Source organism: Cottoperca gobio, chromosome 9, assembly GCF_900634415.1.
Source record: "Cottoperca gobio chromosome 9, fCotGob3.1, whole genome shotgun sequence".
NCBI lineage: Eukaryota > Metazoa > Chordata > Actinopteri > Perciformes > Bovichtidae > Cottoperca > Cottoperca gobio.
Genome location: NC_041363.1, coordinates 23,929,726 through 23,956,604, shown reverse-complemented (window position 1 = coordinate 23,956,604; position 26,879 = coordinate 23,929,726). Strand labels below are relative to the sequence as shown.

The window sequence follows — 26,879 nt, the reverse complement described above, 5'->3', positions numbered from 1 at the left end:
ATGTCTACGGTCTAAGGTTCAATGTGTAATTCTGAGCCACCTGCTCCAAAGAAACAGGGGGCAGTATGTCACCTCTAAACTGGCTCCATGCGATCTCTAGTGTTTATGTTTTATTTGTAGTAGTTTGGCATATTTATTGCATTCTAATTTATTCTTTATATTGTGTATTACGTTTACTCCTGTGTAATGTCTGTCAGTCAGTGGACAAGAATACCAAAATGCAATCAAACTGTTTACTGAGGCACTAATGTTAACCGGGACTGTAGCCCGTGTAACGTTACCTTAGTTTGTTTAAAACAGAACATGGCTGTAATCTTTACAAGAGAGTCAGGCAGCTGTATTTCTTCTCCCTCTGTACTGAGGCAGACTGCAGCTACAGTGACTCACTATCACCTCTAGAGGAACAAGTGGTATTACAGACTGCACGGAGCGCAGTAATGTCAACACAGTTACCTATTTACATTCTGTTGATCATGTTAGTTCATTGTTTTATTGTTTGAATTCTGGAATCTTACACATTGAACCTTTAACCATTGAATACAAAAATGTTTGTGTCTTTGCCAACTTTGCTCATTTATTGCAAGTCTTATTAATTAACCTCAGATATCAGACACAGTGATTTTCAGAGGGAGGTTACGCTATAAGAGAATCTGTTAGAGGGACTGAGAGAGAGAAATAAATCAGTGGGAGGGAAAGATATTTGCTTTCCACCTGCACAAAGAATGGAGGATCATGGGGTCGAGACAGGTGCTTCCTCCACACTCAGAGTCTGACAAGGCCCTGGAAGAGTAACGATTGACAGACTGTGTTTTTTTTCTCTCCAGTTCACCCTCTTTGCTGGGGGGTTGGGAAGTAGTTGGTGTGAGGCTGAACTATTTTGAAATTGCAGACAGAGCTGTGGGGACTGCGTTTTTGAGGCCAAGCGCCAAAATGGCAGCACAGTGTTCTAGCTGCGGTCGAGCACCGCCCCGGCCAGGCTGTCTATTAAAAACACAAGAGAAGGCATAGGAAGCCAGACACAGCAAACCACCCGTGTGCCCAGAACCCAGCTCAGCTCAGCTCAGCCCAGATTGGCTCGGCACGGAGCAGCACAGAACCATCCGGCTTTTAACCCACCATGAGCTCACTAGCTGTGCATGTGGCCACAGATCCGCAGTGGAACCTTCCAAAATCAAGACTCACATCAACTCAGTTTGGGTGGTTTGTTTGTTGTTATGCCTTTGTCATACCGTGACCACTTTTCTATCATAGCCAGAAAGTGGGTTGGGGGGTGGAGGTGTTGTCATATTTCAGTTATGACAATGACATGATTCAATCTAAGTTCAAGATTAAAGCCGTTTAGATCATTTAAGTGTTAACGACACATTTTGGTTTCCGTACAAATAGATGTTTATCATTTAGTTTACTCAGCATTTCCCATTTTCTCTCAATGTGCCTATGAATTCATTGTTTCATGTTTATTGACGCTTTTTTAAACTTGCAAAGGAAGAGCGCCTCACTTATTAGGACACCCACAAGTGTGTTTGAGGTAAAAGTGTAAATTGAGTGTAATGGTTGGCTATGGATCCACTCCCACTAGAAGCTTTTGACACACTTAGCCTTGAATAAATGTTCCCACATGCTAGTGGCTTCACATCTTAGTGGTGGGGCCGTGTCAGATTTGACATTCAAAGTATCACAAAAACATCTCAGAAAATGAACAATTACAGTCTCTGTCAAATTATACTGCACTTCGCCTCCCTTTTGTTATACCTCTTATTTTGAAGAGATGTGTTGGGATATCGGAGGTTTTGCTTAATTACTTACATGCATTATCTGTAAGTCTATGGCAGGAAAGAAACATAACAGATGTCCAAACTGTCACCGAAACACACACTCAGACACACTTTGTTGAAGAGGCACAGACAGCAAAACCTCTGGAGCATGTTGTCTTTGCATGTTGCCAGGATTCAACTTTGTAGACTGTAGATAACGCTGTCCAAACAAGCCCTACTAACTGCTCTACCTCTGTGCTGGGTTCCAGTCTGGTCCTGGTGAGGACTCCAACAGGACTTTCCTGCAGTCGGACCTCTACATCCATGTCGTTATCTATGACCACAACATCAGGACGGTCTGAGCTTCAGAGGCTGCTGCCGACACTTTCATACATATGGCACATATTGCAGAGCACTGGAAGCCTCTAATTTGACCGAGTTGTTGCAGTTGCACCATCATTTACAAACTGTTGCCCTCATATCATGCATGCCATCTGGGTGGAGGTGCTGCAGTGAAAAAATAATTCCCAGAGAAAGAAGTGGATGGACTAATGAGCGTCTTTGAGTTTTTAAAAAAGCGCTACACAAATCTAATGTATTATTATTATTATTATTATTATTATTATTATTATTATTATTATTACTATTATGGATTAGTGTGACAACTTTCTTTGCAAAGAAACAGAAGAGATTTGACATACTACTTCAGATTGTGTGACATTATCCTCCCATGCAGTTGTTATACACTTTTATTGCAAAGTTTTGGCCTTAAATTCTTCTTTATTCCATTTAGTGAAGACAGTTTGGCTCAGTTTGTTTGGCATTCCCCGAAGGAATGGAACGTGCTTGCTCGGGGACCCTGGGCTCATCCCGTCGTTTGGCCCGGCAGGTTTCGGGCTGTTTGTCTAAACAAATTAAAGGCGTAAGAGCTTTGAAAGATGATGGGGGTTGCTTTTATGTCCTCCCCCAGGCTGCGGTAGCTCCAATTGGACTGGAAGAATGGGTAATGGGCTTAAAGCATTCCGCATGTTCCCAGATGCAAGGCACACTTTACAGGACATCAAAGTGCTCTATCATTTACATATTACTCATTCACTACGGCATTTTTAAATGGAAGACATCTCTACAAATAACCTGCTTTAGGAATCATTTATTTATAAGTACAGAAGATGTTTTGCAACTTTTCTCCCTTTTAATTTCTTTTTTTGCATTTGTTATTGAAACACATGGTATAAATCTGCCCCACCACACGTAACATTATCTATGTCCATAAGCTTACAAATTACAGGGTCTCTGTTATTTGTTCATAAATTAGTTTTCGATAGACTCTGTCGACACGTAGTTTGGGGGAAACGTTTTTTCCATTTAGTCAAAAGGTCAAAATCATGCAGCACAGTATCCACTTCTATACATACATTCATTCTAAACTCAGCAATGCACTCGCCCCCATTCTTTTAATTGCTCCCCAAAATGCTGTTGAATGAAAATGTAAAATAAAGTTATTCAACAAAGTCCTGCATGGATGGACAATCATGAAGGTTTCTTGTGATGTTATCATAGTAAGCATGAAGAACAACTAAAATAATAGTCCTTAGAAGAATAGTTAGAGAAGTTTGCGAATTTGTTTCTGAGAGTTGGATGAGAGGAGACCCTTTGTGACGTCTGTGTGGTAAATATGAAGCTACAGCCACAAGCCGGTTAGTTTAGTTTAGCAAAGCTCCAAAGGTTTCAAAATCCAGCACCTCTCAAGCTCAATAATTACCAAGTTATATCTCATTTGTTTAATCTGTACAAAAACCATAGCTGTGGTTTCACAGAGGGTAGTGTCGGACTGTTTCTCTCTCCTGGCCAAGAAATAGTATCACTGTTTTACCTTTGGTCAGAGCCAGGCAGTTTCCCGCTGCTTCCTGTCTTCCGAATGCGCTTAGATAATTATCTCCTGCAGGTTATTGTGACGCATAGACAGAAGAGTGGTAAAGGTTTTTTTTCATCATGTTGAACTATTCCTTTAAACTTGACATAGTGGAAGCCATACTTAACGTGCATCCATTCAGCTGAAATGTTTTCCTTAAGTTACGAGGCTTAAACAAATTAGTTCATCCTAACACAAACCTCTAATGTCCCTCAGCCCCCCGGATACCAGAGCAGCCTTGCACTGGCTGCATCTGTTTGTCTGTTTTGACTGAATTGGACACTGTTGGCCATATGTGTGGTGACATGGGATGTGGGTTCTGGTTCTGTTAAAGGAGGGTTTTTGGGGTCTGCTTGAGGGTTTTCTTAGTCAGTGGGTTTCTGTTTTTTTCTTGTTGTTGTTGTTTTTTTTAAAGATGTGATTTCTGGGCCAGTGTTGGGGTGATGATGAACAAAGTTTGTGAAAGTCTTCTGGATTCATAAAAACAAATTAAAATGTGATTAACTGGGTGGAGGTGGCTTGTAATATATTTTCTCATATTCCCAATGTATTTTTAATTGTTGTATGTCTTATAAACATTAAAAGAATATCTAGCTGTGCATGTCAAAACGGCTCTGAAAAAACAATTTAGTCTTCGCTGTTGTCTCAACAAAACTAACTGAACCAACAAGGATGAGAAGCACGTTTACATTTGGCAGGAGGATTTAATCACTGTCCACCTGACTATCTCACTATCTCACTATCTGCCTCTCTGCGTGGTGTTGTTCATGTTCTGGGAGTGAGATCTCAAACTGGCCGGGTGGCAAATCTACAATTCACCCTCATCTACAGCTGTGTAGGTTTACAGGCCACAGCTCACTCATGTGGCCCGGTGATGGTGAGGAAACAGCCCGCTCTGCTCTCCCTCCCTGAAAGTGGCATCAGTCGCTTCGAACACCTACCAATCCAAAAACAGCATCTGTGCACATGACACACAGACACTTTAAAATGCCGCTGGATTGACAAAGTGTCGCTCATGAAATGTTACTTTTTAAGTGCCGTACCTCTGTGGAAGACCAAAACCTCAAAGAAACATGTTGCTGGAACTCACCCAGACAGATCATGTGCCTGTAAATAGTAATGATTGAAATGCTTATATCCCTCTTCATTTCTTTCATTGGGCTTTTAAGCTGTTGGGGTTTTAACTGAAGCATGCTTTTTATTAGTTTGAGGCCTGACTTGCCCCTAATATACACACCATGAGGTAAAGAGTCAGACTAAACTAGGCCTTAGATAGTAGAGGCACTATTTAGCCCTCTCTGTATAATAAGCTCAGTTTCACCTTCATTTCATGGTTCTTCATGTAGTTTGGCCTCTTTTTTTTTTTAACACTGTTGCGCATTTATGTGTTTGACATTTCATTACCGGCAGCATTTGAGCTTCAAGTTCTGCATCAATCCAGTTGTTTGATGGAAAATGATACTAAAGATGACTAAGTTTACACATATATTACCTACCTTACAGCTGGAAAGATTAATTCTTATTAGATTAATAACTATTCTGATAATCCAATAATTTAATAGTTTGAGTAATTTTTAACCCTGAACAGGGAGACTGTCCCTGTAGTTAGTTCACTGTAAGTCGCTCTGGATAAGAGTGTCTGCTAAATGACCTTTAATGTAATGTAATGTAATCTGTGACAGTAAAGTGGATATATTTGAGTTGTAGACAAAACGAGACCTTGTCAGAAGTTGTCATCTTGTGCTTTGGTAAAACACTGATCGACATGTATCACCATGTTCTGACATTTTATAGACCAAACAAGTAATCGAGAAAATAATTGACAGATTAATCGACAATGAAAGTAATTGTTAGTTGCATTAATCTACTTATGAGGGCGACCTCACCGTCATTTGGATGTCTTGCTGCTGAAAATGAAAAAGTGTGGCCTGGCGTGTTAAACTTGATGAATTCATGCATAATACTGGAAAGTTTTCCTGAAGATTTAAAACGCATAATATCAATCTAAGCAACACATTTAATTTAAGATGAGTGTGTTGAGCTCTTTCAGTGCAGTCTTTCAGATGAGAATAGGTTCCTCCAGCAGATAAGCCAAACCTCCAGGCATCTGCACCTCAAAATGTTAAGCAGGCCTTCTATTAAAGGACAGGTTCACATTCTATCAAGTCTGTCTTAAAACACTAATCAGGTGCCCATATGTCCACTGATACAGCTGTTGCTGAGATCATTCCTCCAGTCTACTAGATCTATTCCTACTGTATGTAAGTGATGGAGGACAACGTTTATTTGAAGCTAATGTGAGGCTTCAGCAGTCCGAGTTAGACAAACCACGTAAGTATCTTTTCCCAAAGTTTTTACGTCTGTCTTGTGCACTACATGTCTGAAATGACTGATGGAGTATCTGAGTGGATCCAGTCAGGTTCTTGCCGTTCTTTGCTGTTGTTTAATCTGATTCTCTCATGCCCATCTCCTCCCTGTTGAAGGGGTTAAACCCGACTGCTAAGGACATGGCATGCTTATATTATTGCCATCAGATGTCCAAGGGCGGGGAAATGCCCTAATCATTTCCTCCCGAGTGCCCCTGAAAGAGAAGCCCAGTGGCGGAGGGTGGAGGGCGGCTGGGTGTTTAAACCCCGCCTGGATGGGCTGTTTTGGGGGGGACGGTGGGGAGAGAGAGAGGGGGGGGGGGGGCAAAGTACAGCATCCGGATGGGACCGTGATGGTACAGGATGTGTTTGCTTAACTCCATTGAACTAAACTAAATAGGGGAGAGAGCCTTTAATGCCGACAATAAGCCGCTTCATTCAGCAGCGCGGCCCAGACGCACAGCACTGCGGAGTAGAAATTACGCACGGAGGGGCTGCTCTGTGGCAGCAGTTTAGATATTCAAATCAGTTCAATACATCGGCGGAATGTCCTTTTAATAAAATATTTTTTAAAGATCCGTCTCGAATGAACTGACAAAACAGTCTCCTTCAGCTCTTGATAACATTAGATAATTTGTCCCAAGGCTGAATGTGCGTAAAAGTATCCTGAACAGGAAACTCTCTCCCCGTGTGTGTGTGTGTGTGTGTGTGTGTGTGTGTGTGTGTGTGTGTGTGTGTGTGTGTGTGTGATTTGAGAGAGAGAGAGAGAGAGAGAGAGAGAGAGAGAGAGAGAGAGAGAGAGAGAGAGAGAGAGAGAGAGAGAGAGAGAGAGAGAGAGAGAGGAATACCCAGCTGGTCCCACAAGTCCTATAATACCAAGCACAACATGCTTTACCTTCAATGAAAGCTGAGACGGGGGGACGGTTGACTGCTGGTCCTGAAATCAGCTCAGAGCTCAGATACAAAACCAAGAGCGTCGTTGTTTAAGCAGCTTAGTTCTCCTGCATCTGTTGCATTACACCTTCTGCTGTGCGCTGACACTTTTATCATTTACCAAGTTTAGACCTGCAGCTTGCCAAAAGCAGAGAAACAACTTGGATACGGCTCTTAATGTTCTCTTGCTGTGACTGGTGGTAAAGGTGATGGTATCATTTTCTAACAGAGGACTCTTTAGGTGATGGTATGTTTTCTTGGAGATAGGGACCACTTTTGGAAACGTGATAGGTTTTCCACAACTCTTGTTTTTTCTGCTGCTACCTTCGCTTTGGCTCCAGTATGGCTCTCTACTCTCGATTTGTGGTCGTGTTGCTTTACGGATGGAGTTATCTGTGCGTTGGATACTGCGCGATGCTGAAAAAAGACAGTTTCCCTGACAGACGAAAGGTGGATATTATGCAATCGGAGGATAAAAAGCACCCTGAGAAAGACGACCAGAATCTGCTTTTACAGGATACAATGACGGAACACATGCAGATGCTTTACGCAAAGTACAATCGGGCTGGATTTCCCTTCAAGGACGGCAACACAGTCCGCAGTTTCAAAGCGCATTGGGGTAGGTGTCCAAAGTTTTACGCATGTTAACAACGCCGTGTTCTGCCAGTTTAGAGAGGGCATGCATGCATACCTTGTTGTGTAAGTGTTGGTAATTATACACTGGATCTGGTAACGTCTTGCTCAATTGGAATGATCCGCACATTACAAGTGCACCGAGGAGTGTGGCCGCAGAAGGTGTGCGCAATATGCATATTAAAGAAAAGACACATTTCGGTACACACATGTTTATTATCCTGATTTAGGTTTTAAAACAAACAAAAAAACAGCAACCAAAACTTGTTAAAACTGGAGCCATTCACGTGCTGGTTTACTGAGCTGAAACCGAGATACACCTGTTGATCCAGTAATGGAAATGTGATCAACCTGTTACCCATTCCCTGCGCCAGCAACACACATTCCGCATCATATCTCTGCATACAAAATCGTTTCCCTCAGCATTTATTTTCTCACTTTCAGATTATATTGTCAGATATTCCAGATATATTTCCACCCGGACCAGCATCTTGCAGCTGCCCAGCCAGCCTGTGTCGCGGCAGAATTGGGGAGCTTTCACCGCAGTGAGCTTCTGCATTTCAGATGGTTTTATTAGTGTTTTCTCCGGGAACGTTTCTAGTAACTTTAATATTATAAACTCTAAATTGCTTTACAGGCCACGCTGAGTTATTATCACTTGGACGTGTGCACTATTAAAGACGACCAGTTTCCATTCAGGGTCAAAGTTTGTTAGATTATACTGCCTCCTATCGCCCGGAAGCTGTATGTCATGGCATGTAAAGGCTCAATTCACCCAAATTACAAATTATTTGAGATAGTTTGCTCCCATCCCACAACAGTGGTGTAGAATTTCAGTTGTGTAGCTTAGAGATTGAAATATTATATATTTTTTTAAGTCAGCAGCAACACCTCTTTCCAGAAGCACCATCCTGTTACTCTGGATGATCCACACACATCACTGTGGAAGGTGTTCAGTTAAACTACTATCCTTTGAAGAAAGGGTGCCTTTTAATGGGGTAGAGGCAGAACATATTTCTTAACCTGGGTCAATGAAACCAACAGCATACTTACATAATCTGCAAAAAAAGTAAATATAAACTGTGTTGCATCGTGTAAATAATATTATTTGTTATATACGCAGGTACGATAAACAACAAGCAGCTGCAGATTTTCAACCTCACCGCCCTCACCAAGTCAGAAGACGTTCTGTCTGCCACTCTTCATTATTACATCGGGGACCTTCAGAACAGAACCCAGGGCTGCTCCAGGTCCAACAGCTGTGGTCGCCACGGCCCCCGGAGGCACAACCACATTCACATGGTCATCTGGAGTTTCGCCTCGGTAGATAACAAGATAAGAACTCTAGGACACTTTCGTATCAACGTGTCCACCCTCTACAGGGACTTCATATCTTGGCAGTGGAAGGACATAACTCGTGTGGTCAACCAGGCCAAACACCACGATGAGCTGCTTATAGGGATTGAAGTGGCTTCACAAGGGCCCCAGCAGTGGAAGAAGCTCCTGTCTGACCGCTCACCCTACATCCTGGTCTACGCCAATGACTCTGCCATTTCAGAACCTGAAAGTGTGGTAGCCACCCTCCAGAGACACCACTCGGTGGGAGGGGAGGGCTCCATTGCACAACTGGGACTGCGTGAGCGAAACAACACTGAACAAGAACAGCTGCAGCCCAGAAACAAGCGCTCGGTGAACGTTCTGCTCCCGTTACAAAACAATGAACTCCCCGGGCCCGAGTATCCGTACGAGACGCCCGGGTGGGATGAGACAAGTCCGTACGAACCTTTTGAAAACAAGCAGCCCCGACGGCCACGTAAAAAGACACGCAAGAACCAGCGGCACAAAATGCCCCTGCTGCAGTTCGACGAGCAGACGATTAAAAAGGCGCGAAAGAAGCAGTGGATTGAGCCCAGGAACTGCGCTCGGAGATACCTGAAAGTGGACTTCGCTGACATCGGATGGAGTGAATGGATTATATCACCCAAGTCGTTTGATGCCTACTACTGCTCAGGGTCCTGCCAGTTCCCCATGCCAAAGGTGAGAATCTTGTAGTGGTTCCTAACCGCACACAAAGCATTAATGCTACACAAAATTACATATATTCCGCAAATTGTAATTGTTTCTTTTCCTGGGAATTACTGGATTATTTAAACATGTTCAGGCCTCTTAATTTAATTTAAATAAAACAGGAAGAAAAAAAAGTACTTTTGGATGACCTGGTCATGACCAATAGAGACAACATGTGGAACAAGTAGAAGGGGCTTTTCTTTAGGGGTCACGGGCCAAAACAGTTGGGAACCGAAGCACTACTAGCGTATACTTCCAACATTTCCTGTAACCAAGTTCTGTTTCCTCTCAGCCAAAACATGTAGTCTTCTGGTCCTACGTTTCATTTTTTTCTCTCTTAATCTGTTTTGTCAGCTCATAAATGTATATAAAAGTGTTTGAGATGCTCGCACTGATGCACTGACACATGATGTGCCACTAGAACTCAACATACAGTCCAGAAGACTACTCGCATCAGTCTGTGCTTTTTTCAGCCAGTATGGTATATATTATGCAAACAGTCAGTACATCCAGCCATTAAATGTTCAGTCCCTTCACTGTAGCTGTTACTGCTCTATATCAAGTTTGCTTGGATAACATTAACATCAGATGTCCCTGAAGCCTATCTGTCTTATATTATAGATGATATTGCCAAAGAAACTGAATGCCCTCTGCTTTAATCTCCCTCTTCCAGGGTAAAATAGTTCCAGCTCGGGCTTTTATCTTCTACAGTATATGTTATAAATTAAGGTCATTAAGTCTTTGAAAGTATGCATCAGAGATACATTTATATGATTTAAATATAAAAGGTTAATCCAAAGCATAGTCTTACTTTACCAAGCACAATGAAAAGTGGTTAAAATGACAGATGATGTAATCTAAATGGCTTTGTAACAAAAAGTGGAAAATAGTCCAGCTCAGATGTACGACTACCGGAGGAGCGTGTGGCTGACCTCGACATCGAAAATCATTAAAACTTAATAACCATACTAAAGGAAGACGAACAAGAACCTTTAGGGAAGCAACTCGGTCTTATGCCTTTCTTGTTTCTCTTCAGTCGCAGGAAACAGAACATATGGTTTTACATATTTCGAATAACATACAAAGAAGTGAGAGAAATAAAGAAAATGTTCTTCAACTAACATCAGCTCCCCTCGTAGCTTGTGGCCCCGGTGACAAGATAACATCACAGGTATTTTAAACATGGCCGGAATGCACGAGATCCATCCACTTAATTCATTACCTCGGAGTCGCCGGCCTTTGTAGTCGGACGTAATTAGTCCCAGAAGTAGGCCCTCGGGCCTAAGGCAACCTCCTCCCTCTCCCGTAGGTTTGCTGCCTGTGATCCTGTGATGTTGTTTCTCCGCTGTCAGGCTAAAGCTTTAGAAGCTGCTAAATAGCTACAATTAGAAGGTGCCCTGTCACTTATAGGATCCTGCTAAGACATGAAGCAGCTGATCAGGTGTGTGAACTGCCAGGGATACAGCCAGCACTCAGACTTTGATCTACCTGCAGCTGCTTGTGGGATGCACTGAACAATATTCTGTTAATATGATAGATATGCTAACTCGTCAAATTAACTATGATTTGCGGTTGCTGTGCGATCCAAATTATAGATGCTTTGGTAAAACACAAAGAGATCTGTTAAAGATGCTCTCAAGGACTCCTAATGGAAAATTCTGGACTATTATACCTTGGGTGGTGTTACCTCCACCACTCGGTTCGTCCGTTTGTCAGTCAGTAGGAATACAGGAAAACTACCGGCCCCAATTTTAACTTGATGGAAGAGTGTAGTATGGGCAAAGAAAGAACCCTTTCAATTTTGGAGCGTATCCGTATCAAGGGGCGGATACATGGACTAAGTTTCACTTTCATTAACATTGCAAGAATTATCTGAACAATTTGTTCCCAAATGGGAAAATTCAAGTGAACGCCCCCTCAAGTCGGAACAGGCGGCATGAATCTCGGTTCACATGTCATGACTCACCTGATACGTTTCCTTTCCTTTTTCGTTGTCACACAACTACTGGAAACACTCAAACTAAAATAGGCCTGCAACACATTTTCTCTGTAGCGTCCATGTTGTTTCCATAGTACGACTTAAAGCTCATGAGCACACCGAAGTCGGAAGAACGACTTCCCAACTCTGGAACTGGTATCATCCGTGGAGCATGTGAATGCACCATTGGCCTTGGCGGAGAAGAGTTGTAGATGTGGCTATGTGTTTAATGGTTGTATAACACCGTCCTCACAAAGTAATGGCTCAGATAACATCATCACAACAAAGTCAGATGATCTGACAGGTTGGAAACAAGTCAACAGTTTTTCAACGGACATTTTGACAAATAATTATACCATTCCCATTCTTGTTCTCTTTCAAATACATTCATTTATGTGAGACTTCTTGTTATTGACATTGATGTCCGTGATCTTTGAGTATTATGGAGAGGAACAAAACTGTGAAATAAGTCCCACGTTGTTAGAAACCTTTTCTTTAAGTGCATCAGGAATACTTTTGCTTTTAAAGTGATTGGTTTTGATCATGTCATTTAGCAATACAACATTAATCCTCTTTGTCCCTCTGCTCTAGGCTCTGAAGCCCTCTAACCACGCTACCATCCAGAGCATAGTGCGGGCAGTGGGCGTCGTCCCGGGCATCCCTGAGCCGTGCTGTGTCCCAGAGAAGATGTCTTCCCTCAGCATCCTCTTCTTTGACGAAGGACAAGAACGTGGTGCTCAAAGTGTACCCGAACATGACTGTAGATTCTTGTGCCTGTAGATAGTTTTTAATTATTTTCTAAAACGCCCGTTCATATAAAACTCAAGTCATACAGAAAGAAAAAAAAAGAAAGCCACACATTCAGCCAAAACGACACTCTCCTCCCGTTCATTTAGTCTTACACTCATTCAATACAAACAGCCATTGAGCACAACTTCCTTGTTTGCACTGGAGGAGAGTCCTACCTGTTGTTGCGTGCGAGGAGGAGCCTGCTCTGTTCATGGGAAGGAATGGATCGCGTGAGTTATCCTCGTAACTGGATAACTGGAGTGGAAAGTCAAATCTCCACCGGCACCACTTTAGCATCTCAGTTATCCGTTGGGCGATAGCAAGGTGAATGAATCACAAACTCAAAATCAACAAATACAAAATACCGATCGAGGCACAAGAGAGACAAGAACTGAAGGAAAAGTCACTTTCCAGGGAAAACGCTGTCAGTTGGACCCGATGCCTCTGAGGGATCATTCTCACCTTTCTCTCCTTCAAAGCTCGAAGTTGTCTTTGGTCGTTACCGCCAAGTCTATGCTCACACTTGCATGGTTTTTGTTACTATTTGTATGTATTTATGTCTGTACTATCACTGTGTTATTCACTATATGAGAAGTTATTGTATAATTATTGGCTTGGCTGCTATAGAGAGATATATTAGATTCCAAAGCCAGAATTGTGACGTAGACGGTACAGTAGATAGCCGTACATATTTGTGTTTAGATCACTGCTCCGTTGTTGTACAGAACCCACATTTTAAGAGTTTATTATATGCGGAAGTGTAAGCTACTTTTCATTTGTGGTCTTCGTTAACAGTTGGAATTGGGAGTTTTGGAGCAGACCCATTATTTGCTTTGCCAAGAAAATGTTTTACAAGTAAACTTCAGATGTAATTTTGAAATATAAAGGGATATGGCATATCATGAGGAGAAACATTGAACAAGGGCTGTCCCCATGTGTTTATAACAAGTGTAAAACCACAGGACTCTAAAGGCCTCTTGATGCTTGAGTGGAATTTTGAAACCCTTATTGGACCTGATGAGCTCAGAAAGAAAGAAAATAAGTTGTGAAACTTACCAGGCATAGAAGATTAATACTTATGCTTTCAATAACCCTGATATCAGGCTGAACCTGACGTTTAATTTCAGAACAGTTTATTTGCATTATGCATTACTCAAAGTAATTGTGCTTCTGTGATTTTATTCCCCAGTTTTCACCCAGATTTCCTCATCAGATTTTCAAATTGTCATTATTTTCAAATTAAAAAACAAAAAGTAACAGCAATAACTATAATATATCGAATAATCAGGGAGATCTTGTCTGTTTTCCTGGGCCGCATAAGCCTTTAATATTACTGTATGAGTGGATTTTACATACATACATCATTATGGGGTGTGTTATTTGATCACATGTACTTTGCATCAGGTCAACATTGAACAACAGGAAGAGCAGTTAACATGTCGTAATGTTGCCTTGGGGAGTGCATTATTGTCAGAGTTCATCAAATCAAATATTTATGCAGAGCAAATAGACTGAAATATAGCAGCAAACCTTTTTTCTATAGACTTGTACATTGTTTTGTATATAGCTCACTATATGTTGATGATATTGTAATGTCTCGAGATAGAAGTGCCTTTTGAATGGGTGGTTTTCTGCTTTTCAAAAAGTTTGATTTGATTCATGGCCTGTTCAGAGAACTGAGCTCAGCTGAAGTCAAAGCAAGCAGCTGGGAATCGTTTTTTTATGGTACAAAATAGTCTACAATGAGTGAACATAGTGCATATTCTTTTGATAAGTATCGTCGCCAGTGGAATTTACTCTAAAATGTATTTAAAATAATTCACTATTTTGATATTTCAGAGACATGTATTTTGTGTCAATCGCTAAGGGAAGATTTTTTAACTTTATATATTTTGTACTGACACTTTTTTTCCAGTTTGTGCTTCCTCATCCTGCGCCGATACAGATCGTATCAGCGTGTGCTAGAATGGAATGGCTGCTTGTACTAGAACAACACTGCAGACATGACAACTGCTGACAAGCCGTTTTCGTGACCTTTCTTTGGACGCATTTGAGACTCAACCCGTTTTTAAACTTCACAAATGTGTTATGGATTACAAATATCAAAGACCCTTATATACAGTACAGTATACCAGCAGTTTATAAGAGCTTACTCTACTTCACCGTTCAACCCTATCTTGTAAATGTCATGCTTTAGGTAAAAAAGAAATGCTTGTACAATAAGCTTCATAAAATATATTTGTATATGGAAATGACCTTTAACATGCATCTATTTATTTTCTGTATGTTGCATATCTTGTACAGGTGTGGTCCAGGAAAGGGGGGTCAAAGCACCCCCCCCCCCCAACTCCCTCTGTGCTCTGACCATCCTTACGAAGCTTTCAAAGAAATGAATAAAGTATGCAAGACTCAGATCTATCAAGGATCTTTTTTTGATTCAAAATGTATTTTCTTTCTCTCTCCCAAAACATATCTCAAATACAGTGTGACATTTTATATATATATAGGTCACTATATACTGTATGTACTTAGGAAGATGTAGTACAGTATGCATGTTGAAATAGCCTAACATGTGTGCATACATTTAGTTTCTTTCTTTCTTTTTGAAATGATGCAAACAGTTCCGCTACAATTCTGTTTTTCTAAAACTTTATTTTGAGGTACATTTCAGTCATGAATCCACACAAATTAAGCAACAAGCCGTTCTGGTGGCAGACATTCTGACATTGCAGTAAAGTGTAGTGACATTATCGATGAATGTTTCATTTAGGGGCCCTGTAAGCCAGCATGTTCGATAACACTCATGGCTAACCATGTTGCAGACCTCTGAATAGCTCCACAAATCCCCAATTTACTTTGCAGATCAAATAGAACAGGTGCTTGCTCATTGGTGGCTGTTTCTCTGGTTGAAGAAACAATCAGCCAATTAGAGCTTCGTAGGAAGATTTAAAAATGTGGACATCTATTTTTACAGCTACCCAGCTAGCTGTAAAAATTAAAATAGCAGCAAAAAAATGGCCACAAAAAAAATGTAAAGTACGAATCACATTAGGGCTGTATGAAGCTTGAAGCTTCATTCGTAACGGCAATCATAAATTGACATTCGAATGATGCACATTTCTATTTTGTTGTTTTGCATGTGATGTCATTCTGTTTAAAGCCAGTACTCCTGCACAGTTGCAGATCAAGATTAGGCTACACTAATATTTTTTGTATTTCACTGTTTGTAGAATTATATTCCAGTGCTGCTTGGGATTGTTTCCGACTCGTGTGATCCAAATGTCCAAGGTCCAAAAGTCAAAATTGATCGTAAACAGATGTCACATCATTTCCAAAATGTACAACATGTTTTTATCTAACTAACAACTTATTTTGCTTGCCACACACAAAGGGAGGCAGGCACTGAGTTATATTCATTAAAGAAAGATGATTCAATAAAAAATAATTTGATCCAATGAATCTCTTTATTCAAATTGAAGAATTTGTTGGAGGATTTAAAAAAGAAATTCAAAGCTTCGTTCAAAAACCTCAAAAGAATGACATTCGCTACAGCTCTAGATGACACTGACGAGGTTGTTGTAAGTTTATTTAGAGAAGTGACGTCTGAAACTCTTCTTCACAAATTTCTTCTAGTTCATTTGTCAAAACTTACATCACTTACACAACTGTTTGGTTACAGGAACACAAAAACACAACCTAACCTCCGACCAAGATCATCAAGTCAAAATGTCCACGGTGAGAAAGATCGGCAAATATTGGTAATAAAATAAAATATAATAATCTATTGTGGCATAAAATACATTTTAAATTGACCAGCTAAGACAAATATTTGATTGAATTAAAAAAAGTCAAATAAAAAAACAAAAGCAAAAACTCCATCTGAAATATGAACAAACACAGCTGTATCCTGAAATCAGTCTCATTATCTTAAGGCCACAGCTTCTCCAAGAATGTCAGCTGCTTCCATACACAGACATTATCACACACTGTACACACACATTCACCAGTCAATGTATACATATATATGTGCTATTTACAAAATTCACTCACCCGGTTTTTCAGGTTTACATAAAGGAACAAGTAGCTTGGATTGTATAAATTGTGTATTTTTGATGCTTGTGCTTTACAGTAGACCGTATATACATAGACACCTGGTACACAGTTGATTTACTGTAAACCTCAAGTGTTTCAAAATGGAAAATACCCATATTTCTAACCCTTAACTCCAGTTTAACCTCTTTGCTGCTCCTCCTCACATCATCAACGCCTCAGACGGAGCAGAACTCCCCTTCTGCTTAAGAAGCTGGGAACCGCAGAGTTGACTCAGCTTCAAAAAGGTAAATATTTCTGCAGCTCAGGCTCCCTGCCGCGGGATGCTCGCACTCTATAACTTAAGTGGGGAAGATGTTCATGCTTTTATGGGTGTCTACTTTGGGCAGTGGAGATGAACTGTGAGCATAACACTGTTGGCACAAGGAACTCTTGATGCTTCTTAGCATTAACATTTGTTATGGTTCGATGCCGTCTAAGCAGTGGAGTAGAATCTCATCTCCAGAGTCTTTGTTTGTTCTTGAGTTGCTTGCCGTTTTTTTGCAGCGTCATCTCCACACATATCTTCTCCCGACACACCTCCATTCCTCTCCAGCTGTAAGCAAACTGCACATGTAATCATAAATTCCCCTTAGCTGTATGAAATAAGGACTTTGCAGCTGCATCGTCAATTTCCCTACCAACCACATCTGGAGCCATCATGAGGGCCCAGAGAAAATAGTCTGAAAACAATATCAGAGGTATCTGTCAAAGATTATCATAGGGGCGTAGCATAGATTGATTAAGGAATGTGAAAACATAATACTGTGACACGGGACACCGATGTGTTTCATGACTTACTCCCTCCAAAGCAGTCTGAGATGAAGCCTGAGTAACTTAGCCTGCAGGCTAACTTAGCAATGCAAAAGCTGCAATCAATAACTCTACGAACTTTGAAACTACAGCAAAGATAAAGCATCTAATGTCGCACTTTCAAAGTCGCTTCACTCTGTCGTTGGGACGGTAAGTGGTGAAAGTGTTTTTGATGTCTTACAATGCAGAGCTGTTTCACATTACCCAACTCTGAAGTAACACACACATGTGTTGTCTTTACCCAGGCTTAGTGTCCCAAACATCCAGAAACGGTCATTAATGCAGTAACAAGGACTTGATCCCTCACTGGCTTCCCACCCACGAACACTGCCATCTGTGTTTGATTTAGGGGTGTGTTGATCCACTGCAACACACAGGAGCATCGTTTCTCAGCATCAGATTGTGGAGAACCTCAGTAGCTTTTCACTATTACAGATTCTAGCTTGCTACGCTGACATGCCACTACTACTGCACCACTATTAGCGCTACATTGTACCTGATTAACTAGAGTGTCAGTCAGATATATAAACCAAAAGGACAGTGATGGTTACATAACAAGCTGTTTAACTTCCCAGTCCAACTCAAAGGAGAAATCTCCTCTAACTGTTCATTTGTGTTGAGATGGCCAATCGTAAGTTCATAAAGTAACCAGCTGTTTGCAGCTACTGTTGCGCAGAACCTGAGGACTTCCACCATGCCGGAGGTGATGCGAGATCACCTTTGCCCATTACGTTTCGGTTGTTAGGGTGTGCAAAGGAAGGAAAATAATGGAATAATGCAGCAGAAGGTCTCAGAAGTCCATGTCCCAACCAGACAGCTCGTCAGGAGGACTTTCCTCATCTGGAGGGTAGATGTCAAAATAGCCGTGATCTGTTGGTCCCGTCAGCTGTTTTGGAAGAGAAGACAATGAAGGCGGAAAAGGGTGAGTGATGGATTTCTTAAGATGCCTCCTGAATAACCAACAGTTTTAGATTCCAACACAAATGGAAGACCATTTACAGACCAAGCAACTAAATAAAAATAAAAAGGCATCAATAACCACTGCTGCGCTTGTTGACCCATGCAAAGCAGAATTTAGCAATAACATGAATAGGTTTTCTTGTAAACCCAATAATACGTGAACAAGGAAACACGTAAAGGGGTACTGCTGCCTGCTCCAAGACACACTAATGCAAAACTTCACAACTCAGTACAATAATTGAATCACTGTATTTCTATGGTTAAACTCAGTGTTTTTTTCACTGCATCACTGATAGTTAAATAAAGCCGTACATTGTAAACCATGCCAAGGAGTCAGCAGAATTACAGAAAAGAAACTGGATTTATCTTTATAAAACTTGGTGGAAGGGTGTATCATGGCCCAAGGAAGAACCCAGTACATTTTGAGCAGATCCAAATCATAGGCCAAAAAATCTATTTCGTATTGTGAGATAGTGATTGTGCTGCATTCATGTGGTGTCGGAGTAATCACAAAACTTTCCCCTGAATGCCCCCTCCAGTCCAACGACAACTCGAAAACATGTTGTTCAAACACTCTGAGCAATAAACTACAACATATCTTTGTAGCGTCCATGTTGTTTCCAAATTTCAAAACAGAGCTCATGAACACACCGAAGTCGGAAGAACGACTTCTCAACTCGGGGAGGGGGACCATCCAAAGACCACGAGGTCTGCGATCACTGATTCCAGTATTTGATCCGTAATAGGACTTGCAAAGACTCCTAGTTTTACAAGGTTGAATAAATATCTATACATACTTCTCTTTTCAGTGGAGAGGGTAAAGTCCGCGCCTTCAATCCCTCCCAGTTGAAGCCATTAAACCACCTTCAGAGAGCAGAAAAACATCTGTGAGTAAATCTATATACATTTCTGTCTGGCAGTGTTGGGGTAATCATAAATGTGACCCTACTAGCACAAACACATATGAGATTAAATCAAAGATTGACACCATTACGTTCCCTGAGCAACTTGCCCCTCGGATGTTACAGTGTTACTGAGAAACCTTTACGGACATTTGCCTCAAACTTGCCCCCTTATTCCTGGGTGATTGGCTTAAAGTAGGTCCAGTATGAAGAATAAAATAACTTTTTAAACCCCTGTGAGCCTACTGTATACCTTCCTGCATTTCTCTCTCAGCCTTCATATTCTCTCAAAAAAGCAGGTTCAGTGAAGAAAGAACAGTCCAATAAGTCAGTAAGTCTTTTAAATATGTTTTGCATCCCTCTGCTCTAGTACACTGTGTTCAGTGATTATCTAATTGCTGAGGTCCATAATGTTCAATCAATGCTAATAGCTCGGCTAATCTTCCCACAGAGATCAGCAACAAAATGAGTCAGCCCCCTCTTACCTGTGCTTCTTGATATCAGTTATTCCATTTTTGAGGTTGCCCAGTCGCTCTGAGGGATTTCGCCTGTAAAGTAAAGCAGGGTGGGAAATGACGGTTGACCTAACAACAGTGCTGCTGCCATTTTTGGCAGTTAACTAGAAGGTCTATGACATCCTGATTTAGAAAATCCATAGGATTTAGTAAAAACTAATTTCTTATTCTCAGATAAAATGGGATTTCTTTCCAAAATGCAGTTAGGAAATGTTTCTGTAACACCAACACTTCTAAATGTCATCCTAAACGGAGGTAAGATAGGATTTCAGGCCCAATGTCTGGATTGCTAAACTAACATTTGACTCCTCTACACAATTCCTTTAGGTCATCAAACATCACCGGCTTCTGTTCTGAGAGATTTGGTGGCTGAGCAAAAATAGTATAAGTGGTAGGTTGGAGGACTAGCTTCATTTTTAAATCTTGCTCTGCCCGGGTGATCTTGTACCTGCACAGCTTTCGTATGAGGTCGTCGGGTCTCTTGGTGATTTTCTTGGGGAAGTCCATCTTCTCAATGCCTTTCAAGATGAAAGTGTACGTCATCATCTGGTCACTCCCTGAGAACGGAGGACTGCGGAGTGGAGGGGGGAAAAAAGGCAGAGATTTAGTTTCGTTGATTTAGCTGAGGTCTGTTGGAGTGAAGCTTTTCAGCAGCACTCTGTTCAAGTCAGCAAACGGTAATTACAGCAAATCAGGAACGAGATTGAAGTGATAACAAGAAGAAGGATGATTATATGGTATCGGAGTCCAACAAAGCCTTGCTGCAGACTGGAAACTGGGAACTGGAAATGACTGACCTGCCAGTGAGGAGCTCAAACACCAGGATGCCCAGAGACCAGAAGTCCACACTGAAGTTGTGGCCTTTGTTGAGGATGATCTCAGGGGCCACGTACTCCGGTGTCCCGCAGAAGGTCCAGGTCTTTTGGCCGCATCGGATCTTCTTGGCAAAACCAAAGTCAACCTTGAAAGGCAGAGTTGATCAGTTAGTTCTCAAAAGTCCATTCGGGAGTCTTTCCCAAAAAAATACTTTAATGCTTTTACACTAACGTTAAGGAGCCTTTGAGGACTGTATTTTTATTGAGCAGCACTAAAGTTCTTATAGGCTTTCTTTAGATCTCATGAAACCCCCTCCCCCGTAGCTTTATCTCCATCATCCAAAGAACGACTTTCCGTCACAGTTTTCTTCAAGAATTCAAGGTAACACGGAGGAGTAATTGGTAGACAAATTATCATTTTGTGAGTGAAGTCTTCCATTAAGACAGAATATCTTCAATCACTCACCAGTTTGATGTATCCCTCAGTGTCCAGCATGAGATTCTCAGGCTTCAGGTCTCTGTAGAGGACACCCTTGCGATGGAGGTAATCGAAAGCCTCTGTGACGCATCCAACGCAGAATTTGGCAGTGGGCTCATCAAAACTCCCCCTAAAGACGAGAAAGGCTATTTTAAACTTTTTTGCTGACAAGTGGGGTCAGATCCTACGCTGTTCAGGAGGCAGAGAAGCAGGAGAAGTGGTCTCATTACACAAATGCACCTGAACACAGGCAACCCTTACTCAGTGATTTATGACGACTGGACCTGAGATTCCAGGATAGACGCCTCATTAGACGGTAACCTAACAGTAAGCCATCACTTTATTCAAGAAGCCAGAAATAAAATGTCACGTCGATGAAGAACGCAGCTAGCTGCGAGAACTAATGTGAATTGCAGGACACATTGATCGTCGACACTTCGAACGCACCTTGCGGCCCCGGGTTCCTCCCGTGGCTACGCCTGTCTGAGGGTCGCTTTGCCATCAATCTCAATGCTGTAGAACGGATGGTATTTTACAGACACCAAGTTAAATGTGGGGATTGTGTTAGGTTTTTGAAAAGTGTACCTGTCTCTGAGCAGACTCCAAATCTCTCCACCCAGACAGGCCTCCAGCAGCATGTACACATACTTGTTATCCTTAAACGTGCGATAGAGTCTGGAGTGAGAGAAGCACAGTCAAGTTCAACTTCAAAGTAAAAGGTTTGACCTTCATATAAACAATGGCCAAGGCATTCTATCATTTCTGATCAGCATGTATCCCGTTACTATTATATAATTGGTACCGTGTACCAATTAAACATCATACAATTTGAACAGTCACCTTAAATAATAACTTGCCTTAATATTCCACATTCAATTTCATTTGGTAATGTTTTTTATTTCCTACTATTAAACAGTTAACTAATAAACTACATGTACAAATAGCAGTAGATAAAAGACTAATGATGCAATACAGATCATAAACAATGAGTAGGATGCTTAAATTAATCAATGCGGCCCCAATCTACTATAAAATATTTGTTTTTTTATTATCAAGCTTTTTTTTTGGAGATGATCCGAATCACAGGGCAGACACACGACTAATGTTTCGTGTTTGCCAACATTGTGAGACAGTGTGGGCATCTGGGCATTTGTGCTGCATTCAAGGTTATGTTGGAGTAATCGGAAAAATTAGTTTCAATTGGGAAAATTTACGTGAATGACCTCTCAAGTCGGAACAACAACTAGGAAACAGATATCAACGTGTTGTTTAAACGCTCTGAGCAATACAACATAGCACATCTTTATTGTAGCGTCCAAAAACTCTGTAAGCTCTTGAACACACCGAAGTTAGTAACAACTTGTGCTATTCTAGTTCTAAATTAAATATGTTGCTGCTGCATGAAAAAGCACGACTGTACTGCTTTCCTCCAGGCTTCCCTGTGAACATATGATCCAAGATCTTTTTCTCATGTGAGCCTATCACCCTCATAGTTTGGGGATTGATGTTTTCTAAGCTTGTTTTCTTACTATCTGCTGTTATTATACAACTCCTTATTTGGACTCTTTGTCATATTTAGACATATTATAATATATTTAAAGAAAGTACTGCTCAAATGATATGTTAACTAATGTGATTTTAATTAACCCTTGTGGTAATGTTTTGAGTAAATTGCAAACAGCAACCCAGGAGCATGTACAGATTCAAGATCACGCTCATAGACACTCGAGACAGCAGAGCGATGTTAACCGCTCCACCACACTGACACATCTTAGATCTCCCTACAATCAGTCTTGAAAACAGATTAGAAACATGAAGCGATAATAGTTAAAACATGTGAAAAAAGGTGAAATAAATACATGGAGTGTATGAAGAGGAGGCGAAAAGGCGTTTCAGAAGGTGAAGAATGGCTTTAATATCTGAGTCTGTTCCACTGCGTACGGTGAAATTAGATCACCGTAATCTCACAAAAGGCAAAGAAAAGCTACTGCTGCAATATTTCATGACAAATAACTACATTTTGCAGCGGACATCTTAATATCCCCTGCCATTCTACCCCATGGAGAAGATGTAATCTGCTCGAGGCCTCAACTGTGATCTCATCAAAAACTAATAAGCGGGGCACTGTTTTCCCAGACTAATGGAGCAGAGCTTCATCATGTAGGATAAAAAATGGAAATGGGTTTGGAGGCTGAGCAGGGGGACTGACTTGACGACGAAAGGCGAGCGAGCCTCGGCGAGGATCTTCCTCTCCGAGTGGATGTGTTCCTCCTGCCTGTTGTCCACGACGTGCTTCTTCTTGATGACCTTTAGTGCAAAGGTGACGTCCTCGCCCTGCACTTTCACCTGCACACAGAAATCACAGGGTGTCACAAGGCCTTTTGCACGACAGACTTTTCCACCTGGAAAAGCACAGCTGTAATAGATTATGTTTCAAGTTTTGAAACAATAGTCAGGTTCCCATAGGGACAATAAAACAGGTGTTCCTGCTGTAATCATTCCTCCTGTTTATACTGGCTATTAAAAGATCCCTTCCTAATGCACTTTTAATGTCAGTTACGGGGCCGAAAATCTACAGTACTTGTTCTGTGTAAATATATATACTAAAGATTATCTGAAGTTAATATGGAGCTTTGTACGACGGTGCATTGGGGCCATTGTAGGTAAAGATAAACTAATGTTACCGAGCCACGGAGAGAGGGTAATATTCTGAGAAAAAATGCCGTAAATTTACGAGAAAATAATCACAAATTTACGTGAAAAAAACTTAAATAGAGAATGTGAATATTTGAGGTGCTATAAAAATAAATTACATATCTCTTAATTATTTATTAATTTCTTTCCAGCAAATTCAAAGAATAATCAAAAAACATTGTTTTCAGTTCATAAAGTTACATTTGTGACCTAAATCTTAGCGTCAGTTTTTGCTACTTTAATATGAGAATCTTAATAATAATAATAATAATAATAATAATAATAATAATACATTTAATTTATATAGTGCTTGCAAGTACACAACGACGCTCTTTTGTTTAAGATTCCCGTAGCAATGACTTGCACACATCATCTCATTGGACAACTCTAAGTCAGTGTTGGCAAATGCACTTTGAGTTTTGTTTATTCAAATGAAAAGTGCGCTTATAAATACAATTTATTATTATTATTAAGTGTCATTTTTTAAAATAATAAATTAATAATTAATAACAATTTGTAGCTTCAGGTCTCACCAGTTCTACTCGTCCAAAGCCACCGACCCCGAGAGTAGCGACGACCTCCAGGTGATCGAAGGGCCTGGATGGAGGAAACACCGCCACCATGTCCTTCAGCTGGATGACGTCGGCCGACAGCGGCTGGCTCTGGTGCCGCGACACCGACCTTCTGGATGGACACAGAGGAGGAGCCGCATTGAAACCAAGTATAGATTTCCAAATATGAGGAAAACAGCAACTTTTTGTTAATACTTTCACTCTCTGTTAAAATGTTTATGGTTTAAAAATGAGTTTTGTTCTGACCAAACGTTAAAATGTAGCTTGTCATTCTCTATGCTGCACCTACCTGGCATGTCTCTTCTTGTCGTCACGATCAAGTGTTGCCACGTAGCCTTGGAGGTACTTCTGCAGCTCATTGAAGGTGCCCACTGTCTGATCAAATGTCCTAGAAAAACAACAACCACACATCAACGGGGCAACCACTGGAATGTTGGCTGATGGGCTTCATAACACACACTTTATTTAACTCAAGAGTCCCACTGAGGTAAAGAACTGCATTTTATCGGGGCAAAAGAAAAGGTTTTTCAGACGGTTGACAGCAGCTGATACCACATTGTATCTTTCCTCAGTAATATCTGAATATGTTGTAGTTGTTAGTGACATCAGACTTCAGGGTAAAAGGAGATATCAGAACTGGCATTTTCGAATCTGGTAAAGAAAGAGAACTTGCCCAGCGTTTGCTTAATAGTGATACTTTATGCAACGAAACTTTGTATAATAATTCATAAGATACATTTTTTTTAATGCTCTCCAGCCCTTGTAGGTCAACACGCAAAACAGCCAAAACATTTTTTTTTAATTGTCAAAAAGCTCTGGTCGTACTAATAACTGTAAATCTAAAGTGCTACTTGACAACATTATGTTACAGAAGGAACAATATTTGTTTCTGTGTTTCCAGAAAATGACAGTTCAGATACTTACTCTCTATCGATGACCAGACACTCCACCCCGTTCTCATCGGCGATGATATTAGCTGACCTGACATCATCACTGAAAGAGACAGCAAGATGTACATCACTCACACACACACACACACACACACACACACACACACACACACACACACACACACACACACACACACACACACACACACACATTTCTGACGTCTCCCACTATTTGATAATGATTTTAGGATTAGGAGGGATTATCTAAAGTGCACCAAGGAAGGGCTGTGCAAGATAGTCACAGCTGTGAATCAATATTGGAAACATTTTATATCCAAAAAGGTTTTAAAATCCTACATTAAAATAGAATTTAACAGTAATGATTGCTAAAAAGCAGGTAGAGCAGCTAATTACAGCAGATTACAGCATAAATGTTATGGGCTACAGGTATGTAAATACAGTTCAACTGAAATTGCACAATTCCTTATTTTGAAGGTTTTGAAAGGCTGCTGATCCACCAGAAGCTTTTTTTCCGATGTATACTTGTATTTTGTGTTTCTACTAGAACACGTTTACATGCTTTAATGTTCTAATACTGTCTGTCTGAATATAAATGTATTCACGCTCTTTCTGAAACGCTCCGTTTAATTCCTGTCTCTTTAAGACCTCCTACTGAAAAAGCCCAGTCTGCTCTGATTGGCTTGTGAGAACAATTGCAAAGGTAGTTCTCATGCCGTGGGTGGAGATACTCAGGAATATTCTAATGAGTCTGCATGTGACACAGAAAGGGGAGCTAAATCTGAATGACTTGTTAAATCCCATGTTTTCTGACCGAGGCAGTCCACAAAAAACTGACTGACTGGTCTTATTTCACAGTTAGTGGGTTGGTAGGCATGTGCACAAGCACTGAAAAAGTGAGTTTTTCATAATATGTCCCCTTTAAATATTGAAAGCAAGTCATGTAAGTGCAAGTTGTTGTTTTTTGTGGAGTTTTCTGGGTGTTCTATGTTGTTGAGACAAATGTGTGATTTTGGGCAGTTTTAAATAAACATGACTTGGCTATTAGAACCGTATTTCTTTAAATAATCAAGAAGCATGATTAAAATGACAGTCGGTGGTGGTGTGTGATGTTTGTTTTCACCTTATAAGTGCTTTCTCTCCAAAGTAGTCTCCCTTCTGCAGCGTGTTGATGATCTGCGGGAACTTGTGGGACTCGGTGGTCTGGGTCACCTTCACCTGCACAACACATGTCAGCTGGATCTCTAAAGCACATTTCACTTCTTCACACTGCCGTCTCCAGTTCACTGCTGCAGCTTTTACAGGTGCTTTCAATTTTCTCCAAATATTTTTACATGCATTGTAAAAAGTTAGAATCCTAAGAAATTACAATAATTGACATATTCAATTATAGTAATTGGAACATGATGGCTATGAGTGATTAAGTGGCGTTTATGTACTATATTTTAGGTGACACTGTCAAAATAGACACATTCATTGTGAGAGGGTTTATATCAGCTGCCTCTGTTTGTTCTGCTGGTTCTTCCCCAGCCCGTAGAGCAGCAGTTTTCAACAAATATACTCCTGCAGCCTGGATGTTGTGAAACTTCTCCTTAATTTGTGAGGCTTTAAAAACCAGTGGCCCACCCCGGTCGAGGTCAAACATCCCACTCGTGGCACCATCCTGCCGAAGAAATGTCGCACTGACATAACAGCCGTAAC

At 40.9% G+C, this 26,879-nt stretch overlaps 3 protein-coding genes and 1 pseudogene across 3 annotated transcripts in view; 3 read left to right on the top strand and 1 right to left on the bottom strand.

The window, feature by feature from the left end:
• cfap299 (cilia and flagella associated protein 299) overlaps positions 1–4,248 on the top strand; it is an 87,320-nt gene extending 83,072 nt beyond the window's left edge. Inside the window, exon 6 of the mRNA XM_029440230.1 lies at positions 2,024–4,248. Within this exon, the coding sequence (XP_029296090.1) occupies positions 2,024–2,116 (93 nt within the window). The 3' untranslated portion in view covers positions 2,117–4,248. The remainder of the gene's footprint in view (positions 1–2,023) is intronic.
• Positions 4,249–7,091: 2,843 nt separating this feature from the next.
• On the top strand, positions 7,092–14,844 carry bmp3 (bone morphogenetic protein 3). Its single transcript, XM_029440229.1, is given in 4 exon segments — positions 7,092–7,584; positions 8,722–9,635; positions 12,235–12,363; positions 12,365–14,844. Coding segments are annotated over 4 exon segments (1,383 nt in total). The 5' UTR covers positions 7,092–7,307; the 3' UTR covers positions 12,428–14,844.
• Positions 14,845–15,882: 1,038 nt separating this feature from the next.
• prkg2 (protein kinase cGMP-dependent 2) overlaps positions 15,883–26,879 on the bottom strand; it is a 31,929-nt gene continuing 20,932 nt past the window's right edge. The window contains exons 8-19 of the mRNA XM_029440248.1: positions 26,302–26,396; positions 25,195–25,263; positions 24,560–24,658; positions 24,232–24,382; positions 23,214–23,350; positions 21,590–21,679; positions 20,993–21,134; positions 20,509–20,672; positions 20,160–20,282; positions 19,682–19,744; positions 19,092–19,158; positions 15,883–18,220 (exon numbers count right to left, since the gene is read on the bottom strand). Of these exons, the coding sequence (XP_029296108.1) occupies positions 18,125–18,220; positions 19,092–19,158; positions 19,682–19,744; positions 20,160–20,282; positions 20,509–20,672; positions 20,993–21,134; positions 21,590–21,679; positions 23,214–23,350; positions 24,232–24,382; positions 24,560–24,658; positions 25,195–25,263; positions 26,302–26,396 (1,296 nt within the window). The 3' untranslated portion in view covers positions 15,883–18,124. The remainder of the gene's footprint in view (positions 18,221–19,091; positions 19,159–19,681; positions 19,745–20,159; positions 20,283–20,508; positions 20,673–20,992; positions 21,135–21,589; positions 21,680–23,213; positions 23,351–24,231; positions 24,383–24,559; positions 24,659–25,194; positions 25,264–26,301; positions 26,397–26,879) is intronic.
• Positions 21,371–21,497, top strand: LOC115014175 (uncharacterized; annotated as a pseudogene).